The sequence below is a fragment of the Grammomys surdaster genome, unplaced genomic scaffold (genome assembly GCF_004785775.1).
Source record: "Grammomys surdaster isolate TR1022 unplaced genomic scaffold, NIH_TR_1.0 63, whole genome shotgun sequence".
Taxonomy (NCBI): domain Eukaryota; kingdom Metazoa; phylum Chordata; class Mammalia; order Rodentia; family Muridae; genus Grammomys; species Grammomys surdaster.
Genome location: NW_021604565.1, coordinates 14,305,710 through 14,320,392, shown reverse-complemented (window position 1 = coordinate 14,320,392; position 14,683 = coordinate 14,305,710). Strand labels below are relative to the sequence as shown.

Here is a 14,683-nt window from a genome sequence, read left to right as displayed (position 1 = left end):
CTCTCCCTCTCCCTCTCCCTCTCCCTCTCACTCTCACTCTCACTCTCACTCTCACTCTCACTCTCCCTCCCCACTCATCTTTCCTTTCTTTCTTTGCCAAGACAGGGTTGCTTTTCAGTGTGTAGCCCTGGCTGGCCTAGAACCTGCTCTCTAGACCAGGCTTCCAGGCTGGCCTTGAACTCATAGAAATCCACCTGCCTCTGCCTCCTGAGTGCTGGGATTAAAGGCATGCACCACCACCGCCTAGCTTGAATTGGTATTTTCATCTTATTGGTATGTGGGAGTTGGTATATTCATCCTAGGGCTGGGTTTAGAAAACCTTTCTCCTTGTGTCCAGTTCCTTGCCAGATGCTTACCCTACTTCTCATTATAAGAGCTCCTACAAACCCTATAATTAAATCCCACTCTGAACATGAAAGAAGTTTCTAGAAGCATCTTACTTTTCCCTGGGGGGGGAGTGGTATCCATACACACTCTTTAAAGGAATCTGTAATCTTGAAGCCTCACCAGTTTTTATCCATCTGGATTATTGTGTGCATTGGGCTTTGAGAAGAGCTATAGGCCCCAGTAGCTCTCACTGCCAAGAACGGCAGCTGGCCTTTGCCAGCACCCCATTTCCAAATACTGTCCCCTTCAGTACAGTGTAGCAACTGTGAGAGCAGCCAATGTTTCTGGTGCTCGTTGGATCCATACAGTGTCCTAGTAGGGAAGGCTGGGACTTTAACCACCTTCTTTCTTGCCCAGCCTGGAGCTAGGATGTGCTGGCGGCCGTCCTCTTGAGTGGGATGTAAGTTCTGTGGGCATGGAACGCTGTGCAGAGACGCGCCTGTAAAGAGACTGCGTTTGGTACCTTAGTCTTTAACGCCGGAAGTAGGTCAGGGTACAGCGTCCTTACACAGTTCTCCACACGACTAAGAGCTCCTGCCGTCTGATCTCGATGGTTCCCACTCGGCTATACCCACCCCCTCCCTCTGCTGGACTTTCTGCAGGAGGCGTGCTCCATCATGGGGTAATCCACTTGTCAGAACAACATGGCTTTAAACTGTGGTGCAGCCACTTCCTGGCTGCCTTTGTAACATTTCTCACTTTCTCTTAACATCTATTTCCTCCCACAGTGGCATTAGCATCTACTCTGCAAAGCCATTGAGATTAGAGTGTCACATGTAAAGCACCTGCCACAGTGGAGTACTCCAGAAATGGCAGCTAATAGTTGTATTAATATGCTGGAAGAAATCCTTTCAAGTTCAAGCCCAAAGCCTTTCTCTGGACCCTCCTTCCCTGTCAGTGACACTCTCCTCCCGCACCCCTTTAGCACAAAGGTCTTCTTGAGTGGGTTTGATTTGTGTCAGTTTGACAAGGGCTGGAGTCCAATGGGGGAGCATCAAATGAGAAAATGTCAACATCTGATTGGCCAGTAGGAAAGCCTGTGGGTATTGTCTTGATTGATGGGTAGGAGGGTCCAGCCACTCTGGGAGGGGCCACCTCATGGCAGGTGGTCCTGGATGGTCTATGGAGACAGGTTGAGTGAGCCAGGGTAAGCAGTGTTCTTCCACCGCCTCTGCTCCACACCCCTCTTCATGAGCCTTTGCCTCCGTTTCTCCCAGGGATGGACTGTGGTGGGGATGGGTAAGCCAAGAAAGCCCTTCCCTCCCCCAGTTGCCTTTTGCCATGATGTCAAACCCAGCAATGGGAAGTGACCTGGGACGTGGGTGCACACGTACTGCCTCCTTCTCTGTTCCTCGCGTTTGCTCGTAAGCCCACTTCTCCAGTGGCACTTTTGTTCTTAGTGTCACCATGGCCATGTGTGGTGATACTACCACACAGTGGCATTTACCAGCAACTAGGACCAAGAGCAGTGCTTGGTAGAGGCTACCCCTCCTTTGAGTGGCTGTCCTCTTAGCTTCATAATGACATCTTTGCTTTCCTACTAGCACACCCTTGCTCTTGAAATAGTTGAGGGACACAGAACATCATGGTACTTCTTTTCTGACCACATACATTCGTTGCCCCAGTAACTGCAGCCCATTCACTGACTCTTACGGCTTCAAATGGTACTTGCCAGCTTAGATCCAGCTTTAAACCCAATCCCCAATTCCAGGGTCACAGCTGATCCTTCCCAAGATTGTTCACTTGAACACCTACCAAAGGGCTCTCAACTCAGTGTGTATGTGTGTGTGTGTGTGTGTGTGTGTGTGTGCATGTGTGTTTGCAGAGGCCAGAGGATAATCTCAGGTGTCATTTTCAGAAGCCGTCTACCTTGTTTTATGAGACAATCTCTCACTGGGACCTGTGGCTCACCCATAAGGCTAAGTTGACTGGTCAGTGTGTATCAGGCATATTAATATCTACATGTGCCTGCAAGGTGAAAACAGTCAAGATGGGAACTGTATCAAGAGGCAGAGTGTTTCGGGAGATAGGGAGAGGGAAGGGGGGAGAGAGAGAGAGAGAGAGAGAGAGAGAGAGAGAGAGAGAGTAAAAAGGGCGCAGAGTGACCATTGGGGAATAAGTAAGTCCCTGCTCGGCCACCTCGTTAAACATCTCTGTCACGTCTGACTGAACAATAAAGTCTAAAGACCAAGGTGTGTTTTGTATTCTACTGGCCATTTTAAGTTCTCAATCAATATTTGTGATTGGGAGATTTGCTTAATGTATTTTCATCCAAGTGATTTCGTGGGGAGTTTTTATTATAATGCTCAATACAAACATGATTCAATCCTTAGTGTAAACGCCCCAGGAGTAAACGGCTTGGGGTCTCAATGTCAGAGAGAGGTCCTTCATAGTGGCTTCCACATGCCTTCAATCTAAGCTGGGACACCCGTAAGAGAGGTACACTGCATGAGCTGACCGCCTGCCTCATTAGAGCACCCAGAGACAAGGCTCCTGCTCTGGCAAATCTGCTGACCTAATTTTGGAAACTAGAAGGCATTCGGGGTGCCCCACATTCTTCTCACTCATCACGCTTCGTGGGAACTGGGATCTCTGACCTCTCCTCCCCCCAGGTAGCAGTAAGCCTGGAAGATGTGTCCCCCTGCTCCCAAGGCACCAAGAAGGGAGCCTTTGGCAGGAAGTAAGGCATCCCTCCCCTGAATCCAACAGCTGTTCAAAATTCTCACAGCTCCCAGGAGGAAGGAGACCCAGCGCCAGGCCTGGAGCTATAAAGGGAAGACTCTGTGCGTTTGTTCCCTGCTAACCGAGATTTATGGCGATGTGCCCTGGCCTAGCCCTGGGCTTATCTCCGTGGTGCCTTTGAAAAAAGGCCAAGCTGGGAAAGAAGTAAGGCAAAGCAGGAGGATAAGTGGGTGATGGCTTTCATACTCATGAGTGCAAACGTTGCAGGGCATCAGGACCCATTTGACTTGAAATGCTGCTAATGCCAAGTGAGATGCCTGTCCCAGGACAGAGCGCTGCCCCCCTCCTGTGAGAACTCAGTATAAAGTTTGCTGCTCTGTGCACTTGAAAGAAGCAACCAGTGCTCCACATCCTGGAAGTTCACTCATGTTTTGGGCACTTTTTCCGTGTCTCCAAATGAGCAAGTCATTGCTGGTTAAGATAGGCAGCTGGACCAGGAACCTCAGCTGCTCCCAAGCAAAGGTCAGTGTGCATTGCCCCTAGGATGAATGAGATCCCTGCCCCTTTGTGTCATCATCTGTCTTTCCCAGAATAGTCAGCAGCATGGCCTCTGGCCAGTGCTCTCCTCCTTCCCAGTGCAGGAGGCTCTGAGCCCTGGCCGCAGCTCTGCTGGGCTCCCAGCTGCCTCTTGTTTCCAGCTGCCTCTGAGCCCCCTGGCCAGGAGGTAATGCTGCAGGGTGATAATCATTGTAAAAATAAAACCCGTTGCTAGCCAGGCCAGCCAAGCTGTGTGGGAGGAGTGGAAAATTCAGGCTATGTGTTCTTGGCGTGACAGATTGTCAATAGCCAGGGTTCTGCGTGGAGAGCTGGGATGAGCTGTCCTGTTTCAATGCCCGAACTGTGTGATGTCACTCAATATCCCTTGGGACATCTCCTCAAAACCAGTCTCAGGGGGCTCAGCTATAGCCACAGTCTGGCTCTGCAATTGGCTACCTTCTTGATTTGAGCCACCCCTGGGAATCGGGTGGCACCTTGGGAAATTTTTCTTGCATCAGAAATCAGGTGTGGAATCAGCCCTTAGCTGAATTCCAAGGGAGAGCAATACTAGTCTTACTTCTACAGGAATGTGGCCCAGCTCACCCCCAGCCTGCCCCCATCAATGGTACATTTCTCTCACCTTGGGGAAGCTCTGATACCAGCTCGACATTAGCATTTGTTATGTGGAATGGCTGTCGATCTGGACAGCCCACTTGAAATCCACGTGCTGCTTATTTACTTATTTGTTTGGAGCGGGAGGGGTCATCTCTGGGGATATCTGTATAGCTTTAGAACTTTGGCTTCCTGAACCCTTTGTCATGTGATTGGATGGAAGCAAGAGAAGAAAGGCAGCATCGCCTCCCCACCACAAGGCAGACAAGGCTCCATTGGCTCTTGAGAGCTTCCTGCAGTTCAGGTGAATGTCTCCAGAAAATAATACAGCATCATGTCTCCCTTTTGTTGCTGATGATGTCCCCTTCTATGCTATGCATAGAGAGATTCAGGGCAGTCTCTCTCCCTCCTCCCAACCTATGCCTTCCTCCCATTTCTTCTCCCTCTCACTCCCCCTTCTTCTCCCTCCTCTCCCTACTTCTTTTTTCTCTTCTTTTCCTCTTCCCCTTTCCCTTCCTCCTCCTCTCCCTCCCCTTTCTCTTCCTCCTCCACCTCTATTCCCTCTTCTTTCTTTTATTCTTTTCTCTCCTCTCTCCCTTGGTACCCTTGTCTTTAAACACACTGAGGACCTCTCCAGCTCAGGCATAGGCTTCAGAGAGCATCTTTGTGAAAACTGCTCCCAGCCATTGGCATGGGAGTATCGTGTAAATCCACTAGACATGTGGCTGTAAACCTTTCTTATTATCAAGTAGTATTCACTACTGTTTCATTTTATGAATGCTTCTTTGTCTTCTAAGAAGCGTTTCAGATTAAGCAATGGTGTTGTCGAAGATGTGGGAGGTTGCTGCCGGTGTGTTTGGCTGACTGACTTGCAGATGGTTGCTATAAATACTATGCCAGATTCCTGTAAGTGTGCTACAAGTATTAATCTGTAGAGACAGAGATAGAGGTGTGGCTTCCCTCATAGCCACTGGAGCCAATGGAATTGTACTTTCTAGTAAAGGAACCCTGAGAGCTACATGGGACTGAACTCTTGGGTTCAGGGTTAGATTGAACTCTTCCAGTTGCATCTCTTGGATGTGTACATTCAAATTGCAAAATAATAACTGCACACCCTGTTTGTCAGTGCTGTGCTGGACATGGTTGCATACAAACCACTCATACTGTGGAGTTCACAGTCTCATGAAGGCCCATACATCTGTATCCATGCAATGAGTCTGTGGTGTTGCAGTCCAAGACGCAGCAGGTGCATGCACAAAAGAGAGACAACTGAGGGAAACCAATGTCGTGGTGCAGGTGAGTCAGGGTACCCGGTGCTTGGTGCAGGCTTGGGGCTAAAGCTGGCTCTTCCTGCTACTAAGTGGGTTAATGCCTTCCAAAGAGAGTGGAATGTCACAAAAAGTGCTCAAGGCCATATTTGACACCTAGAACAAGCTGCTCAGTGACAATTTGCCATGTTGCAGGCTTCCTTGGGAGTTAGTGTCAGGGACAGGGTAGACCGAAGCACCAGAGGTGGGGGACCTGGGGCCTACCTACGAAGTCTGTTCCTCTACAGTTGGGGCAGGAGTGAATGGTGAGACCTTTAAATGCTTTGAAAGGCAAGTCAGGCCAGATTGGAAAGCCACTGACAAGGTCGGCTTGACCTTGAACACAGTGCTGAGTTAACTGCCTGTGAGCAGAGAGGAGTTTCTGAAATCTGCTCTGGTAGCTGTGAGAGTTGCTGGTTTGGAAATGAGGAAAGTTTCAGAATAGAGGCCAGATCACATTTGCTTGCCCGGAGCACACTGCAGGCCTGCCGTGTCCCAGGTGGGCCTGCCCAGAGCACGCTGCAGGCCTGCCGTGTCCCAGGTGGGCCTGCCTGTCAATGAAGGCAAGGCCAATCAGTGATGAGAGAAGGGAAAACAGTATAATAAAGGTTTTCTGGGGTGTGGTGGTGCACGTTTTCAATCCCAGAACTCAGGAGCCAGAGGCAGGAGGATAGTTCTGAGTTTGAGGCCACCCTGGTCTACATAGCAAATTCACAGCTATACTGAGATCCTGTCTTAAAGAGTAAGCCCTGAAAACATATACATGCAAGTAATATGCTATGGAATGAGCGAGAGCGAGAGCGAGAGCGAGAGCGAGAGCGAGAGCGAGAGAGAGAGATTGAGATTGACAGGTCATGAATTTGAATTGGGAGAAGTTGAAGGGGGAAAGGGGAAAGAGGAAAATGATGTTATGCTAATCTCAAAAAAGAAAATGTATATTTTAAAAATTAAAAAAAATTAAGCCTGGGGACCATTTAGAAGTGGAGTCATAGAGAAAGAAGACAAGTGTAAACCTGACATAAGAATGATTTGGGACTCGGTGTTTTATCAGGCATGGGAGGAAAACAGCCTCTTCTTCCCAGTCTCCTCTGCGCTTGCTCGTTCTCTGGGAAAGGAGGCTGCAGGTGAGCTCTGACAGTCCTGTGAGAGAGAGGTCAGGGCAGGAGCCAGACTCACTTCCAGAGAGATTCTAAAAGTTAAGCAGTGACGACAAAGGGACCAGCATCTTTGGTCGGGAGTCTTGCAGCTCCGTGTGGCACCTTGAATGATCAGTCTGTTCTCTTGGTAAAACGGAGACTGGCTTTTGACTTTGGAAAGTAGCTTTTCCTGTTGAAATGGAAATGTTATCAGAGATGGGATGAATCATGGAAAAGAGGAAAATGCCGTCCTGTTTGATGAGAGCCTGTGGACGGGCTCTGAAGGCCATCTCAGGTAAACAGTGATGTGTAAATATTGACATGGAACCAGCAGGAAATGGGGATAGGAAAGGGGCTCTGGCATCAAATGACTTTGGCTTATTGGAAAGAGGTTGTTCATGATCCGAAGGAAAAGACAGACACTAAGAGATGGAGCTGCCATTGCCTCTCACTGTGCTGATCTTTCCAGAAACTACCAGAGGCACCTTTATTGGAAAGACAGCTGTGAACTGTAGGCTAATTTATTACCAGGTTGAATCAGCACCAATCCTTTATTGCATGGGAGAAATTCTAATGAGATAAATTTAATAATCCTGAAACAAAACGCTCCACGTGTATTGAGCTAGATTCTTAATAGGAAGCCTCCTTCAGTGTAACTCTCGTATGGTGCACATTGAAGAAGCATACTACAAACGGGGCACAAAGAAAGTTGCATCCTTCTTTTTTTAGTTAATTCTGTAGAAATCCCGTACGCCATATTAGCGGGCATGTCAGTGTCTGAGTCCGGAAGAAATAACCCCGTATATGTGGGGGTTAGCTCAATAAATTAGGCCACAGAGGTCAGCACAATCAAAGGCAGTAGTGGCTCTCTCTTTGAGTGTCTTTGTTATTTAGGACCCTCCAGTTGTTTCTCAATTCCCTGCCCATGAGGTTTTACAGCTCTAGGGTGCCCTTGCTGCTCACTGCCTCACAGTGGCGCTACTTAACAGGACCCCAGTACAGTCCGGTGCTGCTGGGAACCACGCCTATCCTACTCCTGGAAGCGATCAGGGTGGCCCCAGCTGTACTGATTGGAGGCCTCTTCTACATTTACCACCTACGAGGCTATTTCCCTCCAAGTCCCTTCATTCAAACAGTGGGCCAGATTTTCTATAAAATCCTCAAACTAAAGGATCTTGAAACTGAATTTTCTGATATTTGAAGTCTGGTAGGTTCCTACTGTTAAAAACCAATACACGTAGTGTGTTTGGGGATTGGGTTTTTTTGTTTTGTTTTGTTTTGTTTTGTTTTGTTGTTGTTAGGTTGGTTGGTTTGTTTTGTTTTGTTTTGCTTTGCTTTGCTTTTACCCATCATATCGGTTGTACTGTCTGAGCTCATAGTATCATCTGACCTTAGAGAACCTGTCACCGCCGCCATACATTTTCACTGGTGAAAGAAAGTTTTACTTTATGTCCTGAGTCACCATACATGCAAGTTCGCAAATACCACAACGGCCAAAGGTAAGTACCTAACCCCAAAAGGGTAATTCTTCTGTTCTGTGTACAGAGGGTGTTAATCATTCATCGAAAAAGGATTTGGGCCTAGAATGACAGCTAGACAGAAGGAGCGATGTTGTCATAAAGTCCCCTGACTTTTCCGTTTCTGCAGGTGAACCTGAGGATGTAGGCTGCAGCTGGCAGGAGCAGCTGGGGATCAATGAAGGAAGGAGAGATTTGGATAGAAGGGAAGAGGCTGGGGGGAGGGTAGAGCCAAGAGCCAGGAGAGATGCATCCTGGGTAGTGTGCTTCATGAGAAAGTTCTCTGTGTTCCAGCATTGGGCATCAGGACCGATGGCTGCCAGGTCCATTGTTTCCCAAAGGCAGCTGTTCCGGGTGTAGCTAACAGGGCATAGCTGAGCAGGCCAAGCTGAAGGCTTGTCTATGCGATAAACATGATGCATAATTTATCATCCAAATTGGAATACTTTTAGAACAAAGGGAGCACTGTAAAAATAAAACCAGGGCACAGGTGTAAGCAGAAAGGAAACCAGGGGCCAGAATCGACTGAGCCAATAATTGTGAATAATAAATTATTCTGGTTACTAGGGAAGCTGGGGGAGGGGAGCAAGCTGTGGCACCCAACAGTGACATGATTGGAGAGAGGAGTCATACACAAGGCAATTGCCAGCAACCATTCGAGGTGACGTTTAGCAAGTGCCAACCAAATGGTACTCACAGAGCATGGCAGGAAAGCCTGGGTGAAGAAACCTTGGCTCAGTTATATCCAGGCATTGACCTTGTGCTTACGCAAGGTACTTAGCCTGAACAGCCACTTACTTGGGTTGGTTTGTTGACTGATTGGTTGGTTGGTTGGTTGGTTGGTTGGTTGGTTGGTTGGTTGGTTGATAATTCAGCCATTGAGTGAACCACATGCTCTGTTCAAACTACTGCATCATGATGGTAAGAACTCTCCTCTCTCTTCAGAGAGCGACATGCCGGTTCAGGCAGCTGCTCAGCCACCTACTTTGAGACCTTGAACTCTTTCTATACTGGCATTGGCCTCCTGAGTGCCAGACAAATAGGCCTGCTTCCTCCCTCCCAGTCTTTGACCTCTTAGCTTCTGGAACTGTAAGGCATGGATTTGTTGTTGATCAGCTGCCAAGTTTATGAGTTTTGTTTTGTTTTGGGTAAATCTGCATAAATGGACCAAAATAATTCCTATAGGACTACCTCATGCTATTGTAAATGCAGAAATTAAACAAGATGTTGTCAACAGAATATTCAATGGTTCCTGACATAGAAAGGGTCAAAGATCATAGCTGTGGTTCCTGTTCTAGGGATCATACTAGAAGCACAAAAGAGGACCAGGGAGAGGACCATGCCTGGGAGAATCCAGAAAGGACATTGGGTAATAACACTCCTTATGTTGTAACTAACCTCACAAAGGAAAGACTTTATGTTACTGCTGGTGGTTAGGGTGTTTAGGGCATTTGCTACCCATAGAATACTATCAACTGAAAAGAGGGGCAACCCTACAATCTTAACTAATACATGCATGTATCATCTCACAGAGTGATGGACAGAGGGGACTGCTTCCAGGACTGGTTAAGTTGTGCTTCTCACTACTTCTTAGTTCCAATTTTGTCACATATGTCACCTGAAATGTGGCTAGCACAAATTAGATTGTGTCATAAAATATATGCTAAGTCGAAAATATTTAGAATTTTATCAAAAGATTCCCATAATGATTTTTCTAAACAGCACCATGTTAAAATAATAACGCTGTTAGATACATTTTGGTTAAATAAAATATACTCTTAAAATGAATCCCAATTATTTTTTAAATATGTAATCTGAGTGGAGAATTATGGGAATCCTGGCTCTTCTCCGCACACTGTCCTCATGCACTTGGGTCTTCTGCCCACTGGAGGCTGTGTCTGACCAAGCCAGGGCTCCCCACCTCAATTCCCTCTTCACACCATGAAACCCACCAGGGCTACAACCCTGGCTATCACTTTACTTACTTAAAATACAGTTTAAACTCTCAATTACCAGGTGTGGTAGCTCATGCCTTTAACCCCCGTAATCTAGAGCAGAAGAGGCAGGTGAATCTCTGCATTCAAGGTCTATGGAGAAGCCCTGTCTCATAAAACAAACAAAAAGAATTCTGGATCTGAGGATGAGGGAGCACAAGGAAAGTTCAAGTCACCTGCTGACTCTGACAACTCTGATGGATAGGTGACATGAGACTGCTTGGGTTTCATGTCACCTGAGGACTCTGGCGGGGTCACTTCCTGTGACTTCTGATAGGACTGAGCTTTCTTTCTGGCTTACTAGAGTGGAAACCGCCCTCTGCTTCAGGCCCTTTGTGCTCCTAACCTGTTACAGGTTCATTTGAAGGGAAAGAAGATAAACAGTGAATGTCTAGATTCTAATTAAGGTCATTCATTTCCATCTTCATTCTGTCTGGTTCTATATCACCAACAAAGTCAGTTCTCTATCTCAGAGGTAACACTATCTCCATGGCTACAACCTCCAGAATATTTTAGTTATTTTTGTAATCATTAGGCATAAAGAAATACATTTAAAATTGTGTTCTTCCTATTTAGTTCTGACTAAAGCTGGCAGTTGTATTCTTTCATGGATGAGATATATATATCATATATATACATATATATGATATATATATCATATATATACATATATATGATATATATACCATATATGTGTATATATATTATATACATTATATATTATGAATACTATATATAATTTATACTATATATACTATTTATATATTATATAGTATATATAATATATGTAATATATTATATATATTTATATTATTAGCAAGAATCGTTTCAAAGGTCATGAAAATAAGTACGTTTTCAAAACTACTTAAGAAAACCTACTTATGATGGCACAGTGTGGTCAAGCACATACTTTCCTTTACACTCAGTGTAGAAATGAGGAAGTGCCCAGATATAGCCTGTCCTCCTCCCCACAGTCCCTTGTTTGGAGAAGATTGCCTCTTTGCCAGAAATACCTGGTGAATGTATAGCTCCAATTCAGAAATAACTACTATTCATGGTCATAAACTATAGCATGAAGGATGCCACAGGATTGTTCAGTCTCTGACTGATGAGACGCTCTTAAAGCCTGTGGAACTGCCCATCTCGCCCAGCTCAAGGCTCCCTGTCTTCCTGAATAAACAAAAATAGTTATGATGCCCACAGTCTGGAGTGATACTGCTTTCAGGGGTGTTCTCTGCCAGGGCTTGGGAAGAGCCTGCTTTCCATTGGCTTTGAAGTCATCTTAGTCACAGGGGGAAGTTCTGCCTCAATGGTGGATTCTGGGAAACCTGGTAGAATTCCAGATTCTCCCCTGGAGAGCTGGACTCCCTTTTTCACCTCATACATATAACATGGGCATTTTCTGTGTAAAATGGCGTCTCTTGCAATCATAGCATTCATTACCAAATGATTTTTTTGTCACCCCAAACAGAACCTCTGTGCCCATAAAGTATAGAGTCCCCACTCAGCAGTGCTGTTCTTCAAGCTCTCAGTAAACTGCTTGCTCCCTAAGAGGTGGCCACTGTAGGTGCTGCAGGAGTGTGGCCATGCAATGTTGAGCCTTCTGACTAGCTCCTGTTAGGCAGTGGGATGCTGTCAAGGTCTCTCCATGTTGAGGTGTGAATCACATGTTTATTCTCTTTAGGATATAGTATTTCATTGTATGTATAAGCCACATTTTTGGGGTGTTTTCCTGTTGACTATTGGGATGTTTCCATCTTTTGGCTACGCATCATTTTTGCTCGTCTGTGTGCTGTTTGTTTTCTGGTGTTAGAGATCAAATCTGGGGTGTGTGCATGCTAAGCAGTCACTACCACAGAGCTTTGGCCTCTGAATGACTTTCTGAAAGAATGAGTTCTTTGCAAAAGCTCATCTGTCTTCAGAGAGTAGAGACCATCCACACAGCTAGTGAGGATGCTTAATCTAGAAACGATTGAAGTGATTATAACATAAATACTTTAGAAGAAAAAGACCAATGATCTCATTTCAGAACAATGTCGTTAATCCAAGAGCTGCTTTCTAGTCAGCCATGGAGTTGTGATTTAAAAAAAACTAAAGCACTAGAGGGTAAAGCAGTAGCTTTGGAAGACTGGACTGAGGGGTTGTGAAAAGCCTGCAGTTAGACACGCGCATGTGTGTGCGCGCACATGTGCACACAGACACACAGACACACACGTATGTGCCATTTTATGTTGGGAGTGGGTGGGCAGAGGATACCACCTTATGTTACATGACACTCTTTGGTGGAATCAAATCCCATAGGCTCGAGATCCCTCAGAGAGGCTGGCCTAGCTCTGCCTCCCGGCACACTGCTTGCACCTGTGTTTTATGCCTCAGACAGCATGAACCATGATGGCCTTGCTCAGAGCAAGCATTCGCTCTTACACCCCTGCCCTTTAATCCTGACTCCCAGTCTTTCCTGTGTGACTTTGAGGAGCTAGTTCACTGGAGTCTTGGTGCTTGACTTTCATTTTCATTTTTTTCCTTATACTTAAATATTTCATTCGCTTTAAAAAAAGTTTCAGAAAGTTATATACAGGAAGTGGGGGGCTGGGAGCCCTACCCTGGGTCAGACGGAAGAAGGGCACCAGCCTCCCAGCCTGCTGCAATGGTTCCAGCCCTAGTCTTGCTACCTCTTGTTCTTCATGTTCTTAAAAGCAAACACTCTACACAGGCACTCTACACAGGCATATCACTCTCCACCCTCCCTACACACACACACACACACACACACACACACACACACACAAACACACAAATTCTGCCACTCTGCAAACCTGTCCTGAGAGCCTCACCTGCCCACAGGAGCACTACTCTCTTGGAATGTGATGGAAGCTGTCACAGAGGGTCAGTTCTAGAGCTTCTCTAAGCCTTGTGGGCTTGTTTCCTCTGTTTATAAAGTGGACAGTCCCTCTTGGCCTCACCTACCCCAGCCCCACAGTGCAGGGACAGATGAAACAGACAGGAAGGCACTTTTGAAGACATGGAAGCACTGGGGGATGGTGGGAGGGGTCCAGAGAACCCCTGGGCCTGTGGAGTCCCAAGCAGCCACAGTGAGGGGCAGGCTCTTCTTGAGTCCTGCCTGTCCCCTAGCCAGGCCTGGTACTGGGAAATGCCTAAGAGGAAGGGAACCAGGGCTCCCCATGAGTGTTGGGGAAGGTCACAGATCCCACCTAATGCCTGTCCTCTCTCGACCCAGCCAAGCTTGCTTTGGGGGAAAGGTGTGAGATGACAGGGAGGCAGAGGGGCTTGGAGCATGCAGCACACCTGCAGGCTCTGGGGAGGGACAGACAGTAGCTCGTGACTAAGGTGGAGGGGGTATGTGTGTGACAAGAGGGAGTATGACATCCATGGGAGGGTCCTGGGCAGGTACCAGAGGACCTCCGCTGAAGAGGGAGGCTATGTGGAAGCTGTATTCTCTGCCTACCAAGTTCTGCTCTTCCTCACGGTCATTTAGAAAGGTGCTGTAGGCACTGCCCTCTTCAAGGTACAACAGCTTGGCCGTGGTCAGCCAGCTTTGCATCTGGATAGAGGGCATGGAACACCCCCTCACAGACCCTGGGGAGGGATGGGCAGTAGATTGTGACCAGGTAGGTGATAGGTGGACATGTGTGATAGGATCGGGAGTGTGACGTCCGGTAAGGGGGTGTCACATGTATGCTACTGGAGAACCTCAGCTGAAGGGCCGGCCTCACCATTGTGGCTGGCTGTCTTGAAGCTGTGTTCCATGCTCTTCATGTCTGGTTCGATCTTGTCAGTGGTGCTGATGAAGCTGCTGTAGTTATCACGCTCCACCAGGTGCAGCAGCTTGGTCTCGGGCAGCCAGCTTTTAGGTACCACTCAGCAAGAATTGGTGCACACATCAGCTGTGATGGAGTTCATCTCGCTGTCCTGAGGTTGGGGCGATGCTCTGGCGGTAGAACATGGCAGAGTGGAAGACACAACTGTCCAGTGGCTTGCGTCTGGGGTCATTGGTGGAAGAACAGATGCTGGTGCCACAGCTGTTGGCCAGTGTGTTCCAGTCAAAGAAGGAAGCCAGGAGCCGCCGCAGCCAGACCAAGTGCCATGTGCCTGCACTGATGTGGTCGTTCATGTATACATGACAAGGGTACAGCCGGAGCTCCGGCTTCTCTGAGGGGTCACCTTTATCATAAAGCTTTGGGTTGCAGTGATTGCCAATCTGATTGATAGATTCAGCTGGGAGAGATACCAGGTCTTGCCAAACTCGAATGTGACTGCAGGACTCAAAAGACCCTCAGGGAGGGCCTCTACCTTTACAGCCATCTGGCCAATGTTCAACATACTGTACAAGGATATACATGTTGCAGATCTGACGGTACTGCTCATCTGTGCCCTCCTCACCCTCATCTTCATCCTCTTTGTTGTGACAGAGCTGAGGCTGTCACTGGTGTAACCACTGGAGGTACCTGGGCTGCTCTACTCTGACATGCTGAGTGCACTCACACCCTCTA

At 47.2% G+C, this 14,683-nt stretch overlaps 2 protein-coding genes and 1 pseudogene across 5 annotated transcripts in view; 1 reads left to right on the top strand and 2 right to left on the bottom strand.

The window, feature by feature from the left end:
- Positions 1 to 13,734, bottom strand: part of LOC114620923 — a 21,420-nt gene extending 7,686 nt beyond the window's left edge. The window contains 3 exon segments of the mRNA XM_028767099.1: positions 6,785 to 6,851; positions 11,169 to 11,453; positions 13,659 to 13,734. Coding sequence (XP_028622932.1) covers positions 6,785 to 6,851; positions 11,169 to 11,453; positions 13,659 to 13,734 — 428 coding nt within the window.
- The window catches only part of Ncald (neurocalcin delta), a 175,552-nt gene that overhangs the window by 112,209 nt on the left and 48,660 nt on the right, over positions 1 to 14,683 (top strand). The window lies entirely within an intron of this gene.
- The window catches only part of LOC114619896, a 1,586-nt pseudogene continuing 774 nt past the window's right edge, over positions 13,872 to 14,683 (bottom strand).